We start from the raw sequence: 23261 nt of genomic DNA, 5'->3' as shown, positions 1-23261 counted from the left end.
TTCGAAGCCAGCCACGCTGGCTCAGGAGACCCTGTTTCCAAATAAAAAGTATAAAATAGGTCTGGGAGTGTAGCCCGGATGTAGAAGGGTTTCCAGGAACCCCAGTACCACCAAAAAAAAAAAAAAAGAAAGAAAAAAAAGAAAAAAGAAAAAAGAAAAAGAAAAAGGAAAGAAAAAAAGAAAAAGGAAAGAAAAAAAAGAAAACAAAACAAAATTTCAAATCAGTGAGCTCAGTTTCTATCTTAAGAAAATAGAAGCCGGGCATGGTGGCACACGCTTGTAATCCCAGTACTTGGGAGGCTAAGACAGGAGGATCCAGGTTCACAGACAGCCTCAGCTACTTAGTGAGGCTCTTTGCAACTCAGTGAGACCCTATTTTAAAATAAAGAATAAAAAATAGGGCAGCGGGTGTAGCTCGAAGGTAGAATGCCCCTATGTTCCAACCCCAGTACCTCAAATAAATAAAATTTAAAAATATGAGAGAAGTAACCAGGTGTGGTGGTACACGCTTGTAATCCCAGTACTTGGGAGGCTGAGACAGGAGGATCCTAGGGTTGTAGCTAGCCTCAGCCACTTAGTGAAGCACTCAGCAATTATGTGGCGCAATGTGATGGCGCGCTCGTCATCCATCGTTGGAAAGCTGCAACGGAGGCGTGCAGGTTTGGACCAGCCCTGGCAGCTTGCAGCCCTTTGCAACTTAGTGAGCTCCTGATTCGAAATGAAGAATAAAATAGGGCTGAGGGTGCAGCTCAGAGATAGAATGCCCCTTCCTGGGTTCAATCCCCAGTACCGCAAAATAAATAAGTAAATAAAAAGAATAAAATCGGACTGAGGGTGTGAGTATAACTTGGAGATAGAATGCCCCTGGGTTCCATTCCTAGTACTGCAAAACAAAACAAAAAAACCAAAACAAACAAAAAAAACCTACACAAATTCTTTTAGAAAATTAAAGAGGGGAGCCGGGCGTGGTGGCGCACGCTTGTCATCCCCGCGCTTGGGAGGCGGAGACAGGAGGATTGCGCAGGTTCCAAGCCAGCCGCGCGCGCTGGCTTAGGAGACCCTGTTTCTAAATAAAAATATAAAATAGGTCTGGGAGTGTAGCCCAGAGGTAGAAGGGCTTCCAGGAACCCCAGTACCACCAAAAAAAAAAAAAAAAGAAAAAAAAAAAAAGAAAGAAAGAAAGAAAAAAGAAAATTAAAGAGGGGAAAATTCCTGTGAATTTGTTATTTGAAGTCAACATTAGCCTGATTCCAAGAACAGATGAAGATAAAACACTACCAGCCAATAGGCATCACTAAAATAGATGCAAAACTTTAATATACAATCTTAGCAAATCGAATCCAACAATATACGTCAGGACTACAGGAGTTTATTCCAGGAATGCTTAATCGGTTTAATGTTTGAAAACCTATCTGTGTAGTTTGCCATATTAACAAACTGAAACATAAAACTATATGATCATCTCAGTGGATGCAAAAAGAGAATTCGACAAAATCTAATATCTATATAAAAACTCTCAAGCCGGGCGTGGGGCGCGCCTGTCATCCCAGCACTCGGGAGGCTAAGACCAGAGGACCGCGGTTCGCGGACGGCCTCAGCTACTTAGCGAGGCCTCTGCAACTCAGAATAATAATTAAAAAAAAAAAAAAAGGCAGGGAATGTAACTCGGAGGTCGGATGCCCCTGGCTTCTATCCCCAGACCTGTTGAAAAAGAAAGAAGAAACTCTCAGCAAATTGTTAATAGAAGGGAACTTCTCAAGCTGGCTAAGGGTATTTATGTATAACCTACAGACAACATTATTCTTACAAATGAAAGACTGACTGCTTTCCCATTTGAGACAAGAAAAAACACATGTTCTATTCCACATGGTACAAGGCAATGTGCTCTCACTGCAATCAGGCAAAACAGAGAAGAATCCATACTGGGAAGGAAGAAGTAAAGCTTTATTCACATATCTTAAGATGTCTACACAGGAAGTCTGAGCTGGGCACAACGGCACATGCCTGTCATCCCAGGACTTGGATGGCTGAGACACGAGACTGCTGTTCAAGGTCAGTGCACAATACACTAGTGAAATCTATTTCAAAATAGAAAAAGAATAAGATAATATAAAGGGCTGGGGGTGTAGCTCAGAGGTAGAATGTCTCTGGCCTTGATCCCTAGCAGTATGCACAAGCACATGCATGCATGCGCACACGTGCACACACACACACACACACACACACACACACACACACAGACATACACACACAGAAAGAAAGAAAAACGAAGACCTAATAGAATCTGTAAAAATACAATGCTCCCTGCCAGGCGTGGTGGTGCAGCTTGTAATTCCAGCTTTTGGGAGACTGAGACCGCAGGATCACGGTTCGTGGACAGCCTCAGCTACTTAGTGAGGCCCTCTGTAACTTAGTGAGACACTGTTTCAAAAAATAAAGAATAAAAATAGGGCAGGGACTGTAGTTTGGAGGTAGAATGCCCCTGGGTTACACACACACACACACACACACACACACACACACACACACACATATATTACTCTTATAAAAGTAGCGGGATACAAATCAATAAAACTATATTTCTATATACTACCAATGAACAATTGGGAATTGAAACAAAATACCATTTATAATGATACCATTTATAATGATATAAAATAAATACTTAAAGGTAAATCTGACAAACCATATGTTATGCTGTGAATCTGGAATGTCCCCTAAGAAGGCTATGTTGAAAGCACGGTCCTGGCCGCAGCCAGTTTAGAGGTGGGGCTTAGGCAGTGGTTGGCTCTTGAGGCGCTGACCTCATTGCTGGGTTCATCCTTTGATGCTAGATGGTCTTCTGGGATGTGGGGCACACCCTGGAAGGGCTCATTTTCTCCCCAGCCCGCTCCTCTCTCTCTCCTCCTTCCCTCCCTCCCTCTCTCTCTCTCTCTCTCTCTCCCTCCCTCCCTCCCTCCCTCTCCTCTCCTCTCCTCTCCTCTCCTCTCCTGCTTCCCTGCTGCCATGAGCTGAGAAGCTCTCCTCTGCCACACCCCTGCACCATGCTATTCAGCCTCATCTCAAGCTCAGAGCGAAGGGGTCAGCTTATGGTGGCTAAGATCTCTGCAACTGTGAACCAAAAATAAACCTTTTCTCCTCTTAGTTGTTGCCAGGATTTTGGTTACATTGATGCAAGCTAACTAACAAAATATAAAAAGAGATCTATACTCTAGAAACTATGAAATCTTGCAGAGAGAAATTAAAGAAGGCCTAAATAAATGAAGAGATATACCTTCTTCATGAGATGGAAGACTAAATACTGGTAAAATGTCATTTCTCAAACTAAGTTCTATATTCAGTGTAATCCCAACAAAGAATCTCAGCAGACTTTTGTTTGGGGCAGGCTGCTGATTAGAAAGTTTATATGAAAATGCAAAAAAATCCAGAATGAGCAAAAAATTTATTTTAAAAAGAGCAATGTTGGGAGGCTATTCCAATTGAAAACTTACTAAGAAGCTACAATAATAAAAACAGTATGTTACTGGTATAGTATAAAAATATAGATCAACTGAACAAAATTCAGAGTATAGTAAAGAGCCCTTATATTTATGGCAAATTCATCTTTGATAAAGATACCAAGGCAATAATTTTTTTTCTATAAATGGTGCTGGGACAACTGCATATCAACTTGCAAAAAAAGATTAATTGAAACATGTACTTCTTACTATATACAAAAATTGATCCAAATTGATCATAGATATAAACATAAAACTCTAAACCATAAGACATATAGAAGAAAGCACAAAATAAAACTTTTGTGATGATCTTGGTTTAGGCAAAGACTTTCTTTCCTTTTTTTCTTTTTTTGGCAGAACTGGGGATTGAACCCAGAGGCATTCTACCTCTAAGCTATACCTCTAGCCCTGTATTGTTTTTTGTTTGTTTGTTTGTTTGTTTGTTTGTTTGTTGGTGGTATTGGGGATGGAACCCTTCTACCTCCGGGCTACACTCCCAGATCTATTTGATATTTTATTTGGAAACAGGGTCTCTTAAGCCAGCAAGGCTGGCTTCGAACCTGCATGATCCTCCTGTCTCCGCCTCCCAAGCACGGGAACTACAAGCGTGCGCCACCATGCCCAGCTCCAGCCCTATTTTTTATTCTTTAGTTTGAAACAGTCTCACTAAATTGAGGAGGGCCTCAAAAAGTAGCTGAGGCTAGCCACAAACCTGGGATCCTTCTGTCTCAGCCTCTCAAATTCTGAGATTATAAGCATGCACCACCACATTCAGCTCAAAGTTTTCTTAGATATAACACTAAAAGCATTATGCATGCATGAAGAATGCTAATTCTAATAAATCCAAATTTATTAAAAGTTAAAAGTTCTGCCAGGCGTGGTGGCACGTGCTTATAATATCAGCATTTGAGAAGCTGAGACAGGAAGATCGTGGTTTGTGGACAGCCTCAGCTACTTAGCGAGGCCCTCTGCAACTCAGTAAGACCCTGTTTCAAAATAAAGAATAAAAAATAGGGCTAGAGGTGTCGCTCGGAGGCCGAATGCCCCTGGGTTCCATCCCCAGTATTGCGCACAAAAAAAAGTTAAAAGTTCTGCTCTTTGAAATATGGTGTCAAAAGAATAAATAGACACATCACAAACTGTAAGAAAATATTTTCAAGGTACAGAGCTGATAAAGAATTTGTATCTAGGATATATATAGAAATTTCAAAACAAACAATGTCTTAGCTAGGCATGGAGGTACACAACTGTAGTCCCAGTACTTGGATGGCTGAGACAGGAAGATTACAGATTCCAGGCCAGCCTCAACCACTAAGCAAGGCCCTCAGCAACTTAGCAAGATCTGACTTCAAAATAAAGAAGAAGAAGTGGGGATGTATCTTAGAGGTAGAGCATCTCTTGGTTCAACCCCCTATCTCAGTTTACAAGTACTGGGATTATAGAAGTGTGCCACCAAGCCTGGCTTCTGTCATATCAACTTAACCTCAAATTATTAAAAAAAAAAAAGAAAGTCAAAGTAGCGTGTGTTGGCTCATACCTGTAATCCCATAGACTCTGGAGACTGAGGCAGGACGATGGCAAGTTCAAGACCAACCTGTGCCACTTAGCAAGACTGTCTCAAAATAAAAAATGAAAAGGGATGGGAGTGTAGCTCACTGGTACAGCACACTTCCCTGGGTTTAATCCCAGTACCACATACACAAAAAGGTCAAGGTTGCTATTCCCACTAAGATGTAGCGCACACACTCCACCAAATACAGCTATAAAAACTGGGCAGAATGCTCAGGGCACCAGTTTGAATAGTCTAACAGCCACGGGCAGACTGGAGAAGCAGACTAGAGTCTGAAGTGCAAGGAGATGGGCAGTGAGCTGCACATGGCGTCAGCAGCAGGCAGTGGGATGCAGTCATTTTACCAAAGCCTCAGGTTTCTGGTTAGAGGACCTAAGAAGGGGTTGCCAAAGAGCCAGAAACACTGGCGAGATCATGGAGAGAGACTCAGGAAGACTATCACAGAGTTGTTTAAAAACACTCCACTCAGCTGGGTGTGGCGGCGCACGCTTCTAATCCCAGCTCATGGGAGGCTGAGACAGGAGGATCCCGCAGGTTTGAAGTTAGCCTCAGCTACTTATTGAGGTTCTCAGCAACTTAGTGAGACCCTGTTTCCAAATAAAGTACGAAAAATAGGTCTGGGAGTATAGCCCGGAGGTAGAAAAGCCCCCTGGGTTCCACCCCAGTATCACACAAAAGCAAACCAAACCAAAACAAAACCCCACTCCACTCAGCCTCCCACTGCACAGGAGTGACCTGAGCAGGGCAGGAAGACTGCCTGATGGACAACGGGACTCAGTTCCTAGACTGACCACCAGGTGGCAGTCAAGTGGGAGTATTTCAAACATACTGTAAAGGGTACCACAGCACTTGGGCGACAGGTCAGATTGTAGCCTGAGCCTAACCAGGTTGATTGCCCACTAAAACAAAAATAAGATCATTTCCATGAAATTCTGGATCATGAAAACAGGACGCAGACTCTCATAGTATTCAAGATGTCTAATAACCCCAAACTGCTGGATACATAAAGAAAGAAGAGAATCTCAACTGGCATGAGAAGACAATCAAAGAAGATGCTGAGATGATTATATGTTGGTACTTTTTGATAGACTTTTAAATGGCTACTGTAAAAATGCTCCGATGTACCAGGTGTGATAGTGTATGCCTGTAATCCCAGTACTTCGGAGACTGAGATAGAAGGATCTCAAGTTCAAGGACAGCCTCAGCAACATAGTGAGACTCTCAGCAACCTAGTAAGACCCTGTTTTAAAACAAGAAATAAAAAGGGCTGGAGGTATAGCTCAGAAGTAGAATGCCTCTGGGTTCAATCCCTAGAACCACAAAGAAAATAAGTAAATAATACATATATACTTTAACTCAGAAGTTCCATCTTTAGGAAATTATTGGAAATCAACAGAGATTTGTACAAGTCTATTTATGGCATATCTCTATAATTAAAACTGAACATAATGTAAAGATCTCAGTAGGGATGGTCAACATGTAGACGCAACAGAGCCACTGAAACCACAGCAGCCTTCCAGTTAAGGACGATGGCTGAGTGCACACACTGTGTTAACCCTGTTTCTTTCCAATCATGCTCAGCACTGAAACTCTGAGAATACTACTACCCACAAACAAGCACCACAGAAACTTCTAGAAGACAATAAAGTACAGCAAGATATTAATCTAGACATGCAATGAAAAGAGAAACTTATATCCCTGATAGGCTAAATCAGTGTCCTCCACCAAAATCAAGTTTCCCAGCAGAATTCCTGAATAGCTCCTGGGTGAGAGGCATTATCAACTCTGAGAGAGGGCACAATGGGTGTGGCCAGTGGATAAATTCCCCACAGGGTGTGCGACTGCAGCATCTTTTCTCAGAGGTATGTGCATTTCTGCTCAGACTGGGGTTGAGATGGGACTTAGTATTACTTACTATTACTGTCAGCCAGTCAGGTCTAGAGCACTGACGAGTTCTCTAAAGTGAGATGTCCAAGTGAATCTCCTAGAGCAGGTGTGGCTCAAAAGCATAAGGGCCAGAGCAGGCCTCCTGTGTCGAGAGACCCACCCACCCCTACTGGCCACGCGAGGCAGGCCCACGGATGCCCCTCCCATCCGTGGGTGCCCAGACGCAGGCCTGCTACTAACCAGAGACCCATGGAATGGACAGACATATTACCAAGGAAAGGAAAAGATGACTTGAATTCTCTTAGTCTATAAACTTCCATATTACTTGAATTTCTTTACTGTGAACATATATTCATAATTATATATATCATAGAGCATGCACTTAAATAATTCTATATTTAATTTATATATTTAAATCTAAATATAGACTCATCAATATTGATGTGTAATGATACCAAGAGATACTAAAATAAAAAGCATAATATTAAATAGTTTTTTTAGGAAAACAATATTTTATGACTACATATGCATAGAAAAAGTATAGAAAGCCAGGCATGGTGGCATACACTTGTAATCCCAGCATATGGGCGGCTGAGACAGGAGGATTGAGTTCGAGGCCAGCCTCAGCTCCTTAGTGAGGCCCTCTGCAACTCAGTGAGACCTGTTTCCAAATAAAGAATAAGAAATAGTCTGGGCTGTCTCTCAGAGGTGGAACTCCCTGGGTTCATCCCCAGTACTACCAAAAAAGAAAGAAAGTATGGAAAGATAGATATAGGGTATAACCACAGTTGACTCTGAATGTTGGTAGTCGTGGTAGAAGGGGTATTGGATTGAACTCAGGAGAATTCTACCTCTGAGCTACACCTTAGTCCTATTTTATTTTTTATTTGGAAACAAGATCTTGCTAAGTTGTTGAGGACCATGCTATAAGTTGCTGAGGCTCAGTTCAAACCTCACCTCCTCCTGTCTCAGTCTCCCAAGTAATGGAATTATAGGTGTGCGCCACCACACTCTGCTCCCCATTTTATTTTGAATTAAGGTCTTGCTAAGTTACCACACACTGGTCTGGAACCTTCCATCCTCCTATCTCAGCCTCCTTAGTACTGGAATTACCGATGAGCGCCACCACGCCAGGCTCAGTAATGGGTCTTCTTCACATCAGAAATATAAAGCCATCTAAAAGTTAATTGTTTTAAGTGCTATTAAAGCTGCATCATAAATTTAAGGATATTCATAGCTTTTGTTTTTCATCAGAAATGGCCTTCAAAAACAAAAATTGGAGGTGGTCATCAGAGACAATTCTGGAAATTAGAAGACGTCTGCCCAGGAAAAATCTAGAAAGGAAGATGGGGAGGTGGAAGAGTCCTTTTTTCCTCCACACTGAAATGTCAGGGATTTTGGTGGGAAGAATCCCCTCACTAACATAGCACTTTATGAGTCTTAGTCCCAGAATATAGAGACACTACATAAACATCAGTGGAAAGAATACATAGAGTAAACCCAATTACAAGTATGAGGTCGTCTCTTGGTGCACAGGCAAACATACTTTTAGGTAAAACTTCACTGCCAAGGCATGGAAACTGGCACTTCACAGAGTGCTCACTTACAGGGTGTGTGGCTGAAAGTCTTCCGGTCACAGTTCCTGTATGATTCCACGTAGAGGAAATGGAGCCCTTTATCAGTTAAAAGAATCATTTTAGACTCTGGCAATGTTACGTGAAGTCAAGAACGTGCTGAGCCTTTGTTACAACATATAACACTGCTCCTCCAGAGGTCACTATGCTGCTGGCCTTGAACTCCCACCCCTGAAAAGTCCTGTGTGGGGGTGAAAAGGGACGTTTTCCTATAAGTCAAGGAGAACCAGCAACAGGACAAACCCTGTGCATGGAGTGAGGGGGCGACACTGTGGGAACCTGGCGTAGACGCTAGGTCAAACTGTGTGCAGTGACGGTTGTGGCACTTGCTGCACGGCCCCAAACAAGCCAGAGAACGTTGCTGACTGCGGTGTTCTCCTGGACAAACTAAAACAATAACATCTACCTCCAATGGTTCCAGAAAAGAGATGCAGCATTAGAGGGAAAGCAGGAGGCGACTACAGGGCTGCCTCATGACAGAAGGCTGAGCTCCAACCTGACTGTAAGAAGACTACAATAATACCAGAACCACGGTTCAGACTCAAGAACTTGGACTATGCCATCATTTACTAGAATTAAAAAGTCTTATGTGCAGTTGAACTCATCTAAATCATATCCTTAATCACAATTTCATTTTTAAAGCCTGTTACCTTTGTGTGTGTGTGTGTGTGGTGGTACTGGGGTTCCTGGAAACCCTTCTACCTCCGGGCTACACTCCCAGACCTATTTTTATATTTTTTATTTTTGGAAACAGGGTCTCTTAAGCCAGCGAGGCTGGCTTTGAACCTGTGCGATCCTCCTGTCTCCGCCTCCCAAGCGCGGGGATTACAAGCAGTGAACCACCAGTCCCAGCTAGCCTGTTACCTTTTTCATGCAAACTAGTAATCCATCTACAAAGGTCGACTTGATCTTGTGAACCTAAATAACAAAGACAAGAATAATCATTTTCTTTAAGTATTTAAATAGGAATAAGCGCCAGAGCAGTTTCCCACAGCACTGGGCTTGTGCTCCTGAAGTCACCTTAGATGACCTCAGAGACCAGGATCCAATAACACCGGACAACAGAGGAAGATGCCTCTCTGCCGTAGTGTGTGCGTGCGCGCGCGCGCGCGCGCGCGTGTGTGTGTGTGTGTGTGTGTGTATTTAACTCTGAGCTATACTTCCAGACCTGTTGTGTTTTTTCATTTTAAAACAGGATCTCACTAAATTGCCGAGGGCCCTGCTGAGTTGCTGAGGCTGGCAAGAAACCTATGATCCTCCTGTCCCAGCCTCCCATGTATTGGGATTACAAATATGTACCACTGTGCCCTGCCTACTCAACTCTCTTTAAATAAATCTATTATCCTGCAATTAATCTAGATTCACAGAACAGCTGCAAAGATAAATAGGCCAATAAATACCAGGCTCAGGGTCCCCAGTGTGCCTTTTCTGGTTCTCTCCCATCCTTACGTCACTTTAGGAGAAAAGGCCGGTTTGCTACCAATGTTTCCAGGCACAGACGCAAGCCACAGGCTGAGTAAATAACAGCACTGGTGGTCTAGGCAATGGCAAAGTTATCAGTGTGGTTTGTGAATAACAGAGAGCTTGTGGAGTAAAGGGCAGGGGCATGAACAGAGAAAACACGAGTAGCTAAAGAAGGAGCAGGGTTGTGTCGTTCAACACCAGGCAAATGTTAGCGCTGGTGTAAAAGGCCGCCTTGGAGCCTGGAAGCCAGGGGAAGGGCAGGGCTCTTGTGGGTGCTGGTGGAAGTCACATCCCATTGAGGTCATAATGACCACCTGGCCTCACTCTTCTCCCATGCATGACTCCTTGTAGGCTTGAGTCAGATTGTGTCAGGGTACCAGGAAGCAGGACCAACACAAGGCCATGAGAGAAAACTACATTCCCTTACAACAGTTAGGGGGCTTTAGCAAATGTGCATTTGTTAACAGAGAAAGAGCCTGGTACTTCCCCTTTATCACAAACCACTTACAAAATACATCAACTTACCTGCCTGTATTCTAAAATTATCTTGGGTAATGGATGAAGGTCTTGTAGAGAAGTTAACTGAAAAAATGAAAATTAATATCACCAATGTAACTCCTTCATTTCAATTTTCTAGCACTTATGTTTAGCTGGAGGACGTCCTAGAAATACATGGTGTAATTGAAAATATTTTCCAGAATGAAGATCTGTAACAAAGTTGGTTTATCAAGTATATTAATTCTTAAACCTTATAAAAATCAGTTCAATGTCCACATGGGAGCTAATAGTGCTTTATATGAGCTTGGAAATAAAGAGTCCTCTTGAGGTTCAAATTAGTGAAATCTAAATACCTTGTAGGGGAGTAGACCAAGAAGATGCCTACAAATGTGTAACTCAGTGGTTTTCAGCAACCAGACATTTGACTCACATTTACTCTGGGCATAATTTTAGGGACGTAGCACTGGAATATGACTGAGGTTTACAATTAATTTAAAAAATCAATATATAGCATTTATACAGAAAAGTGCAAGATCATAAGAATACTGCTTATCGAAAGATCACAAAGTAAACACACTTGTTTAACTACCACCCACATAAAGATATGAAACATTCTGGTTTCTCAGGAGGTCCCTGCTCCTTTCCCAGAGGCAGTGCTACCCTGACCTCTGTCCACCATCAGTAGCTACTCTTTCCTGCTTCTGAATCTCACATCAATAGAAAACGATTGGCATGCTGTGTGTGGCTTCTTTTGCTCAATATCATGACTCGTAGGGCTTGTCTGTTATTTGAAGCCATATTTCATGTATTTGTACTGTCATAGAGTATTCAATTGTAGGACTACAGGACAATTATTTCCTCATTCAGCTCTTACTAGACATGGTGTTTTTTCCCCACTGCAGGACTGTTATGAATAAAGCTGATGTGAATATCTGGTCACAGATTTTGGTTAAAAAATATCCACAGTTATGTTGTGGAAAGAGGTGATAAGAATTTCTGGTCCACTTCAGCAGAGACACTGCCAGCTCTCCAAGGTAAAGCTGCCAGTTCATCCCGTCGGTAGTCAGTAGTATGTACGAGTTCCCATTGCTCCATGTCTCTGCCAACACATGGTATCACTGGTCTTGATAATAGCTGTTCTGGTAGGTGAGAAGTAACATCTCTAAAGTTTTAACTTGTATTTCCTGTGACTCGTAAAGGTGGCCACAATTCTGTGTCTTTTTTCCATTGAACCTGTTTATGTCTTTGGCCCATTTAAAAAATTGGTTTTGTGTCTTTTCTTCTTGATTATAGAAATTTGTTATTCTGTACAGGAATTATTTTGCCAGTTGTATTTATTGGAAGTGTCTTCCCTGTTTCTAGGGCTTGTTTTTTCACCTATTTAATGGTGTCCTTTCATAAACAGATTTTTAATTTTTACTGTGGTCCAACTTATCCTTCTTTTCTTCTATGGTTGATACATCTGCCTGATTTATGGATGTTTACCTACCTCAGTGTCGTGAAGCATTCTCTATGTTATCTTCACTAGTCTTAAATGTTTTGCTTTTTTATTTTTGGGTTAGATGATAATTTATTGAGAGCCTTCCCTCTCTGCCCCCGAGGTTACTTTTTCCGCTTGTAGATCTTGTTCGCTAGCCTCAGGAAGATGGTAGGGAGCGGGGGTGTGGTGTGCTGATCAACGAGGCTCATGAGGCAGCTGTAACTGCCTTCTTCATGGTGCAAGAACACTGCCTGGAGATCCAGCTCCTCGTACAGCGCCTTCACCTGGGCCACCTTCTTGGGGTCTTTCTGCCCATAATTCTTCTGCAGTATCTGGCGCTGTTCTGGAGTGGCCTGCTGCAGGCACTGGAACACCAGCCAGTGGCACTTGTTGTCCTAGATGTCAGTGTCAATCCTGCCTATCACGCTGGGGTCACCTCACCAAAGAGGTCAAGGTAGTCATCCTGTATCTAAAAGAACTCGCCCATCTCCAGCAGGATCTTCCTAGCATTGGCATGCTCCTTCTCCCCATCGATGCCCACCATGTACATGGCAGCAGCAACTGGCAGGTTAAAGGAGTAGAAGGCTGTCTTGTCCTTGATGAAGGATTTGTACCTCTTTTCCATGTATCAGTTGAGATCCTCATGCCCCTAGGGGGCGGTGATGAAGTCCAGGGTCTACCCAATCTCCGTCTGATAGCAATTTTGCAGGAAGAGCTTGATTGGGTTCAGGTAGTAGGGCTGCTCTCAGCAGTAGAACTTCTGTAGGTGGTAGAAAAATGCTTCCAGAAGCAAAGCATTGTTGACAGCACCCAAACCTATGCCTGGCTTCTGATACCAGCAGATCTGCCCTCAGCGCGTGGGGGATGAATCCATGATTTCATCTGACACCAGGAAGAAAGCCTGTAGCAGTTCACACACCAGCCCACTGTCAGGGCTGTCCGGAGGCTCTCCGCATCCTCTTCTTTGGTTCTTCCAGCTCCCGGAAGGCTGCCAGCACTGTCAAACCTCGGTTGTACTTGTCTCCGATGGCCTTGTACTCCAGGACCTCGTTGAGCCAGGCAACAGTACCTCTGGTCTCTGGGTGCCCAGTCGTCCTCAGCCAGCACCGTGGCAGTCTGGGAGAAGTGCTGGATGAAATCCCGCTTCTCCTGGGCAGACACAGCCGACTTCTGGTCTCTGTTCATTCTGAGCGTGCTCTGTTCCTGGATGCCAGCACTCTCTTGGTCAAATGTTTTGCTTTTTATATTTAGATGTATAGTTCACTTGGAGTTTTCTTTCCTTTTCTTTTTTTGGTTTGTTCTACTTTTGTGATGCTGGGGATTAAACTTAGGGCCTCATACATGCTAGGCAAGTGCTCCGCCACTGGGCTAATCTCCAGCCCCCAGAGTTTATTTTTGAGTGTGGTGTGAAATGAGGGCCACAGTGCCATCTCTATAATTTGCCCTCCTTTTTCACTGTCTTGCAGTGCTGCCCTATCAGAAATCATGAGTTCTCTACACAGATATGGAAGTCTATTTTTGGATTCTCTTAGTCCACTGGTCTATTTGTTTACCCATGAGTCAACACCAAATGATATTGCTTAATTAATTCCTAACAACTATCGCTTTATCGCTAGTCTAGATGTCCAATAGACTAAGCTCTCCAATCATGTTTTGTTTCCATCAAGATTGTCTTGGGACATGTCCTTAGTGTTTTGCATTTCCATACAAATCTGGAAATAAGCCTATTTATACCACAAATTTCCTGCCTGGGTTTTAATTAGGATTGTTTAGAAATTGCAAATAAACATGGGGGAGAATTTTTTTTTTTTTTTTTGTGTGTGTGTGTGTGTGTGTTATACTGGGGATTAAACCCAGGGGCATTCTACCTTCAGGCTAACTCTCAGCTCTTTTTAATTTTTGTTCAGAAACAGGGTCTCACTAGGTTGCTGAGAATCTCCCTAGACTGCTGAGACTGCCTCCTAAGTACTGGGATTAGAGGTGTGTGCCACCATGCCTGGCTTGAAGATATGATCCTAATGAAACCCTGTAAGCCACTGAACTCTATCAGTCCCTGAAAAAGACTGAGGACACAGAGTCACAGCCACAGATACACAAACAGGAACAAATGAGGGCACTGCTCGGAGGAGGAGCCCTGCCTCTGTGTAACCCACGACTGCATTTCTCCTGGGAGAGCTATCCATAAGGAGACGGAATGTAGAGAAACACTTAGCAGAGAAAACTGCTTATGGTCACCTGACTCTCCTTATCGTCACACCTCACTCACTAAGTGAGTTTCATGTGAACAGTCCCCCTGAGTATCTTGACACAAGCAGTCTGAGAACACTTGAAGAGAACTAAGTGTTTGATCGCATAAAACTATGTAAAAAGTACTGCACATGTCGGTTAAGGATGAGAGGCAGAGGCTCTAGCAGCAGTGGGCCTGCTGCTTTATCGAAGGCTGTGCTGCTCAGCCTTCTTCTGCCTCCCTTCTACCCTGGCCACTGTGCGGTCTCCCACTGGCACCTCCTTACTCTGACCCCTAAGTGTCGCGTTCTCAAAAGTTCAACCATGGTCATCAATGCTGCACATCAGAATCAATGAGGAAGTTGGGCACGGTGGTGCACCTGTAATCCTAGCATTTGAGAGGCTGAGACAGGAGAGAATCCCAGGTTCCTTGCCAGCAGCTTAGGGAGACTCTGTTAATAAATAAATAAATAAATAAATAAATAAATAAATATCCTTCAAAAGCAGCCCATTGACTCGGCTACCCAGCTGAGTCTGACTTGGTGGATCATTTGTGTGCCTGGGCATCTATATCTTCCAAATATCCAGACAGGTAGATATCTAGGGGTTACTACAAAAGAAGTCAGCTGGCAGCTTCCACATCTCCAACTCTGGACTCATTCTGAGCTCCATCCCACAAATATGACTACCCAGTAACATGGAACAGAAGTGCCTCCCAAGCTCTTTTGTCCTAACACCCCCAAGCTGGATACTTGCCACCCCCAAATGAATCTCATCTCCCCATTTTCCCTGAGTAGTGGCCAGGTACATAACCCATGACTGCACTCTGCGAGGGCTGTCACACTCAAAGCAACATACCAGGAGCTCCCTCCTGTTCTAAAACGCTCTCCGAGCCACCTGCTCTGCTCTGCCTCACTGCCATCACCCGGACCTCAGGGATGGCTTATCTACCACTGATTCTCCTCTGTTCTCCAATCAGCCACAAGAGTGATCCTTTAGAAATGAACATAACACTTCCTAGAAGAATGAGAATCCAAAACCTGACAGTATCAAATTCTGGCTAGGAGGTAGAGTGACAGATGAAGCGATCAGTCACTGCGGGTGGGATGCAAATGGGGCAGCCACCTTGGAGGACATTTTGCTGGTGTCTTATAAAACTTAACATATTCTTGCCAGGTGTGGCGGCACACACTTGTAATCCCCGCGCTTGGGAGGCAGAGACAGGAGGATCGCACAGGTTCGAAGCCAGCTGTGCTGGCTTAAGAGACCCTGTTTCCAAATAAAAAAGTATAGCCGGGCGTGGTGGCGCACGCTTGTAATCCCCGCGCTTGGGAGGCGGAGACAGGAGGATCGCACAGGTTCGAAGCCAGCTGTGCTGGCTTAAGAGACCCTGTTTCCAAATAAAAAAGTATAGCCGAGCGTGGTGGCGCACGCTTGTAATCCCCACGCTTGGGAGGCAGAGACAGGAGAATCGCGCAGGTTCGAAGCCAGCAGCGCGCGCTGGCTTAGGAGACCCTGTTTCTAAATAAAAATATAAAAATAGATCTGGGAGTGTAGCCCAGAGGTAGAAGGGCTTCCAGGAACCCCAGTACCACCAAAAAACAAACAAACAAACAAACAAACAAACAAATAAAAAGTATAAAAATAGGTCTGGGAGTATAGCCTGGAGGTAGAAGTGTTTCCAGGAACCCCAGTACCACCAAAAAGAAAAAAAAAAAACCTTAACATACTCTTACCACAGGATCCAGCAGTCATGCTCTACCAGGGCCTGCCAAGGGGTCAGGCTGGTTCCGGGGCCAGCTAGGCTGGGTTCAGAGCCTGCCGTTAGCAAGGCAGTGCTGGGGCCTCTGAGGCCGGGATCAGAGCCTGCTGAGGGGTCAGGCCAGTGCTGGGGCCAGCGAGGCCGGGATTGGAGCCTGCCATGAGGCAAGACCAGTGCTTTTTGTTCTTTTGAGGCCCTGGCTGATTAGATGACACTGCCCATGTTGGCTCTTCCCTAATTAATCTAAGACCCATGCCAATCTGCCCTGGAAACAGCCTTTCAAACATATCTAGAAGGAATGCTTCACCAGTCTCTGGTGTAATCAAGATGGTACCCCAAATGAACCATCACAGGACCATATGTGTCTAACAGGGTAATACCCAGTCAAATCAATACGAGGTCCTGGCAAAAGTGCCAGGGGCAGAGACACACTTTAGATGAAGGTATCCAGAGAGAACTCTGAAGAAACCACATATAAGTGGGAGCTTGAAGATAAGGAACTTTTCATTCCAAGAAGAGGGAGCAAGGCCTAGCTCAACTGCTCAGGGGTCTGGGGCTGCAGCCTTGGGATCAACCGAAAGGTAGACAAGGAGCCTGTCCTTCTGTGCTTTGTAGATCTTGGTGGGGAATGCAGACTTTTAGTAAAATGTATAGGCTTGGAATGGATCTTAGATATATTTTTTAATATGCTGTATTTTAGAACAATTTTAGGTTCAAAAAAAATTAAGCAGAAAGTACAGAGCTTTCATATCCTCTCTGTTTTCACATATGTATGATTTCTCCCATTATTAATTTCCTCTCAGAATGGTACTGCTAAACCTACCCTGAGAAGTCCCATCACTGACTGCCGGCTTAGAGCCTGCCCAGACATTAGCATTTACCCATGGTGTTAGACATTCTGTGGGTTTGGACTGATGCATAATGTTCACTATTACAGTATCAGACAGAGTGGTTTTTTTTGTTTTGTTTTGTTTTGTTTTTGCAGTACTGGGGATGGAACCAGGGGCATTGTACCTCTGAGCTACACCCCCAGCCCTATTTTTTTTATTGTTTTATTTTTGAAACAGGGCCTCACTGAGTTGTGAAGTGCCTTGCTAAATAGCTGAGGCTGTTCATGAACGGCGATCCTCCAGTCTGTCTCCAAATGCTGGGATTACAAGTGTGTGCCACCATGCCCGGCCATACAGAGTGTTTTACTGCCTGAAAAATCCCTATTCTCTGCCCATTTTTCTCCTGCATTCCCTCCCTGACAACCACTGATCTTCTTATTGTCTCTGTAGCCGTGTCTTTTGCAAAATGTCAAATACTATGGTTAGAATCATGTAGTATGGCCGGGCGTGGTGGCGCACACTTGTAATCCCCGTGCTTGGGAGGCAGAGACAGGAGGATCGTGCAGGTTTGAAGCCAGCCACGCTGTCTTAAGAAACCCTGTTTCCAAATAAAAAAGTATAAAAATAGGTCTGGGAGTGTAGCCCGGAAGTAGAAGGGTTCCCAGGAACCCCAGTACCACCAAAAAAAAAAAAAAAAAAAAAAAGAATCACGTAGTATGTAACAGAGATTTGTTTATGTACATCATGAGTTTTGAAGAGATTTCATCATAAACAAATGTATCAAAGTTAATCACCAATCAAGCATGGGATTGAGGGAGGGGGATGGGATGGGATAGGGATTGGATAAAGGCTAATTGGATGATATGTGCTTGTATATCCTCACAAGTCTTGTATTCCATTGTGATGCATGACTACAATGCACCAATAAATATATTTTTTAATAAAGAAAACATGTCTACATGAAAATGTGCACACAGATATTCACAGCAGCCTTATTCATAATTGCCCACACTTGGAAGCAACTGTCTTTGGTAGTTGAGTGGATAAACGGACCATGGTACTTTCAGACAACAAAATATTATTCAATGCTAAAGAGAAGACTCTTAAAGTATATATTATTAAGTGAAAGAAGCCAATCTCTGTTACATACTACATGATTCTTTTTTTTTTGGTGGAGTGTAGCCCGGAAGTAGAAGGGTTTCCAGGAACCCCAGTACCACCAATATATCAAGTGAAACAATGTGAAAAAAACTGAGAGTCATTCAAGATTTACTGAGCATCTACTGGGCCCCAGGCCTTGCTCCACATACTGGGATAATTCCAGGGGAAAAGTAAGGTCCATGCCCTGCTAACCAAAACCCTAAATCAGCAAGGTGAGGTGCGCATTAAACGTCCATGTGCAAAGCCTAGACACCATTGTCAGCCCAGAGATGCTATGGTGGAAAGGAACGGGGAAGAGGGACAGGAGTCTGGTACAAAGAGGTTCCAGAGCCATGAGCATGCATTACCTATGAAAAATCATTTTTAGATGCACAAAATGAATAGCATGATTTCTTCAACTTAAGAAGAAAACAAGGCAAATATAATTCATGTCAATCATGTCTTTGAGGAAAAAAAAAATTTCCTCATTAAAGTCACTGTCCCAACTCTGCCCACAGGAAAACACATCAAAACCAGGAGCAGGCCGGGCATGGTAGCGCATGCTTGTAATCCCCGTGCTTGGAAGGCGGAGACAGGAGGATCGCACAGGTTCGTAGCCAGCCACGCTGGTTTAAGAGACCCTGTTTCAAAAATATAAAATAGGCCGGGCGTGGTGGCGCACGCTTGTAATCCCCGCGCTTGGGAGGCGGAGACAGGAGGATCGCGCAGGTTCGAAGCCAGCCGTGCTGGCATAAGAGACCCTGTTTCAAAAATATAAAATAGGTCTGGGAGTGTAGCCCGGAGGAAGAAGGGCTTCCAGGAACCCCGGTACCACCAAAAAAATATATATATATATATATAAAATAGGTCTGGAAGTGTAGCCCAGAGGTTAGAAGGGCTTCCAGGAACCCCAGTACCACCAAAACAAAAACAAACAAAAACCAGGAGCAGGTTACACTATCTCTGTCACATCACTGGCTGTCTGAAGAGTGGAGGAGCTGCAAGGAAGGGCAATAGTGCCAGCTGGTGCCAGGACAGAAAATGAACCACCTGTATTTCCCAGGACAGGTGCAGGTGCAGGCCAGAGGGCAGGGTGGCTTTCCCAGGTAGCACTGCTGCTGCACACTTAGGGCTCACTGCCCACCTCTGCTCTGCAGGGTGAGATACCAGCTGGAATGTCTCCAGCAAGATGGGGTTCAGCTCCCAGGAACACTTCACATTCCAGTACTCCTTGAACACAAAGACATTTATTTTAGCTCTATCTACTCTTCTATGCCAATTTTAGACCATTCTGATCTGGAGAACAAAGTGAGAAATTTGATGTGTGCGTGCTACATTCTAGTAGAATAGTAAGCAAATACTTAGGTAACATTAGGTAATGTTAAGTTGTCTGCAGCCAGTAAATCAAAGTGAATAAACGGAGTGACTAGGGGCCAGAGAGGGTCTTCTGAAAACAGTATTGAAGCTGACAATCAGAAGCCAACAGGCTAACTTTGTAGTCAAAAGTCTGGGACTGTTGAAGGAGCTTGTGTACAAAGCCATGGGCTGCCAGTGTGCTCAGAGAGAAGTGTCAAGGCCAGGAGACAGGACACGCTCAAGAGCCTGGGTTTGATTCTAAGTGTGAGAGGAAACCACTGGAAGTCTACTGAGGTCAGTAACTTTTTTGTGTGTGGTACTTAGGATTAAATCCAAGAGTGCTCTACTATCAAGCTACAACACCAGACTTAAATTTTTTTTTTATTTTGAGAGAGGGTCTAAATTATCAGTAAATTATCAGTGCTGGCCTCAAACCTGTGATCCTCCTATCTCAGCCTCCTAACTACTGGGATTGTAGGCATGCACCACTGCGCCTGGCTAGTAACATGATCTTTCTAATGCTTTTCACAGAGGCAGGAGCTGAAGCAGGGAACTGGCTAGGAAGTTTGGGGTAATCCAAATAAAAATGGATGCAGGTGGTACAATGAAGACAGGATAAAGGAAGCAGACTCAGGGCACATCTTTGTAGAAAGAGACTAGAGGACTTGCTGTGGACAAAGCTGGAGGAGCTCCAGGTATGTGGGTGGAGTGGCTAACAGGAACAGCCAGCTCCAGAGTTTTGAGAGCTAGATATGTCAGACGCAGTTTCCAGCTCTGCTGGACACACATAGGCATGCACACTCGCACTGACAGCAGCCCAGGAAGGGAAGTACTGTTCTCTCCTTCCTTTCACAGACAGAAACAGGCGCAGAGAGCAGTCGGGTGAAGGGGCAGGAGGGCGTGGTGGGAGCCCCCGTGTCCCGCTCTCCTCACTACTCTGCACTGACTCCTCGTCCTAGGAGACATGTGGGTCTTCATTGAGGTGAAGAGCAGGGTCTGGAGGACGGCAACCATGGCTCCCTCCAGGAAGCATCCTCCTCAGCTGCCAGGTCCAGGCGAGGGCTGTCAGCCAGTATGGGCTCTGGGGGGCCTGTGCCCTAGTGCCATTCCAGAGATAAGACAAGCAGGCAGCAGGAATGCTGGGGAAGCAGTGTGGCCAGAGAGGGTGGCCCAGAAGAAACTCTCCCACTTCAAAGTCAAACGCTGGGCAGTGCAGGAAACCAGCCTTGGTAGCTGGTTTCACCACAATAACATGAATCCACTCATTGACCTGTGCTCCATATCCTCTCAGTAAAGTGACTTATTGGCTTTGAACATCTATTATACTCTGCCACTTAAGAGAGTAGAATCTCACCACCCCTCATCTTAAAAATTTATTCTTCGCAAGAGAAGGACAGCTAAAATTCTCTAAAATAAATTTGGGAAACGAAAAGACTAATGATTTTCTTCATTTTAGTCCCTTTCAGAGACATGAAACGAAGAAGTTGTGACTGGATTGTGGAGAGTTTGTTCTAAGAACAAAACTCCATCAAATTATCCTTTGCCAGAAGTCCCACCTGGTGCATACAACCATGAGCACGCCACACAGAACCAGAGAGCCTTACCACGGCCTCTGAAGTGGACAGGCGCTGCTGTGGCCCTGCTGTGGGGAGGCTCCTCCGTGGACGCAGCAAGTGCAGCTTCAGCTTGCCAAAGAGGACCTTCAACAAAAGCAAGGCATGTGTGTGAGAGCCGCAGACCCGAGGCTGAGGAAGCCATGTCACTTCTTCAGTCAAAGCCTCCAGCCAGAGGAGAATGCACATCTCCAAAGAGATTTTATGAGGTGCTTAATTTCACCTTTAGTACTTTTCTTCCATTCAGAGGCTTTGAAGTAGCCAGGCGTGGCGGTGCATGCCTGTAATATTAGTAACTGGGGGGCTGAGAGAGGAGGATCGCAGGTTCAAGACCAACCTCAGCAACTTAGACTCTCTGCAACTCAGTGAGACCCTCCACAACTCAGTGAGACCCTGTTTCAAAATAAAAACATAAAATAGGGTTGAGGATATAGCTTACAGATAGAATGCCCCTGGGTTCCAACCCCAGTACCACATATACATACAAAAAAGGCTCTAAAGTAATGAATCTCAACATTCATCACATTTACCACTTGTGAGAGAATATGAAAAACTATGCTTTCAGACAATCAAAGTAATATTTATGAATTAGGAATAAACCTCCCTTTTTTGTGGTGCTGGGGAATGGAACCCAGGGGCAATCTACCTCTGAGCTACACCCCCAGACCGATTTTTTATTCTTTTATTTTTGAAACAGGATCTCACTAAGTTGCAGAGGGTTTCACTCAGTAGCTGAGGCTGGCCGTGAAACTGGATCCTCCTATCTCAGCCTCCCAAGTACTAGAATTACAAGCAGGCACCACTATACCTGGCTAAACCTCCCTTTTAATTACTGGATTAGTATTAGTATTAATATTATTTTTGGTGGTACTGGGGTTCCTGGAAACCCTTCTACCTCTGGGCTACACTCCCAGACACCTATTTTTTATATTTATATTTAGAAACAGGGTCTCTTAAGTCAGCAAGGCTGGCTTTGAACCTGCGCGATTCTCCTGTCTCTGACTCCCAAGCACGGGGATTACAAGTGTGCGCCACCACGCCCGACTTAAAAAATATATTTTAAAGAACCAAAATGTAGCATTACCTCTCGAACCTGATTATTACTCATTATAAGAAACTGTTCTCCTGCAACAAAATGGGCTTCTTCCTCCAGTTCTTTGAGACGAGCCTGAAATATATAAGAAAGTCTTATCCATTGTTTTCACAATTTTAAAGTTATTTAATTTGCCCATCAAACAATTCCCAGCAGAAACTTACGATGAAATAAAGACCTGTAATTTACTAAAATTTATATTAAAAAATACATATTCTAAACCGGGCGTGGTGGCGTACGCTTGTAATCCCCGCACTTGGGAGGCAGAGACAGGAGGATTGTGCAGGTTCGAAGCCAGCCGCGCTGGCTTAAGAGCCCCTGTTTCCAAATAAATAAACAAACAAAATAATTCAAAAAATATATATTCTACCAAAGTGTAGTAGTGAATGTTGGTAATCTCAGTACTTGGGAAGCTGAGACAGGAGCATTTAGTTTGAGGCCAGTCATAGCAATTTAACAAGACCCTCAGCAACACAGTGAGACTCTGTTTCAAGATAAAAAACAAAACAGGGCCAACAGTGTAGTTCAGAGGTAGAACTCCTCTGAGTTTAATCCCCAGTCCCTCCACCCCTCCCCAAATCTAGCCAGACACGGCAGCACACACCTATGATTCCAGAATTTGGGAGGCCGAGACAGGAGGGTTGTAGGTTAGCAGTTGCAGTGAAATCCTGCTTCAGAATAAAAACTAAAAAGAGGTGGGGGACAGCTCAAAAGTAAAATGTCCCTGGGTGTGATCTCTAGTATAAAGAAATACCATATTCGGACTTGTGATGGAATTCTCAGGCTCACACACTCACCCTCCCTGTGATCTAGGAAAACAAACAGGAAGAAGCAAATGCAAGAGTGGAAGGGAGTGAGGGAGGGAAATAATGTATTTCCAGCAAACTTAGCACTAGAAAAAGGGTCCAGCATCACATGAACCAAGACAGGAGAGCTGTGTGTGGTGGTGCATGCTTGTAATCCCAGTACTTGGGAGGCTGAGACAGGAAGATTACAGGTTTGCAGCCAGCCTCAGCAGCTTAGTGAGGCCCCTGCAACTTAGTGAGACCCTGTTTCAAAAAAAAAAAAAAAAAGATTGGGTATGTGGCTAGAATGCCCAGGGTTCAATCCCTAGTACTGGAAAAAAAAAAAAAAAATATATATATATATATATATATATATATATGAATGACAGGGGAAGAGTATAGGTACAGGTTCCCATCCAGAATAAT

The 23261-nt window shown here is 44.1% G+C and overlaps 1 protein-coding gene and 1 pseudogene across 2 annotated transcripts in view; both read right to left on the bottom strand.

The window, feature by feature from the left end:
* Window positions 1–23261, bottom strand: part of POLN (DNA polymerase nu) — a gene marked incomplete at both ends in the record, with an annotated part of 142091 nt that overhangs the window by 78428 nt on the left and 40402 nt on the right. The window contains 5 exons of the mRNA XM_080697296.1: window positions 8562–8627; window positions 9453–9506; window positions 10578–10634; window positions 20949–21044; window positions 22042–22125. Of these exons, the coding sequence (XP_080553422.1) occupies window positions 8562–8627; window positions 9453–9506; window positions 10578–10634; window positions 20949–21044; window positions 22042–22125 (357 nt within the window). The remainder of the gene's footprint in view (window positions 1–8561; window positions 8628–9452; window positions 9507–10577; window positions 10635–20948; window positions 21045–22041; window positions 22126–23261) is intronic.
* Window positions 12153–13215, bottom strand: LOC308264383 (farnesyl pyrophosphate synthase-like; annotated as a pseudogene). The gene has a single exon. The product of its transcript is annotated as a farnesyl pyrophosphate synthase-like (transcript).

The sequence above is a fragment of the Muscardinus avellanarius genome (assembly GCF_963383645.1).
Source record: "Muscardinus avellanarius genome assembly, chromosome: 6".
Lineage (NCBI taxonomy): Eukaryota > Metazoa > Chordata > Mammalia > Rodentia > Gliridae > Muscardinus > Muscardinus avellanarius.
This window is presented reverse-complemented; position numbering and strand designations above follow the sequence as displayed.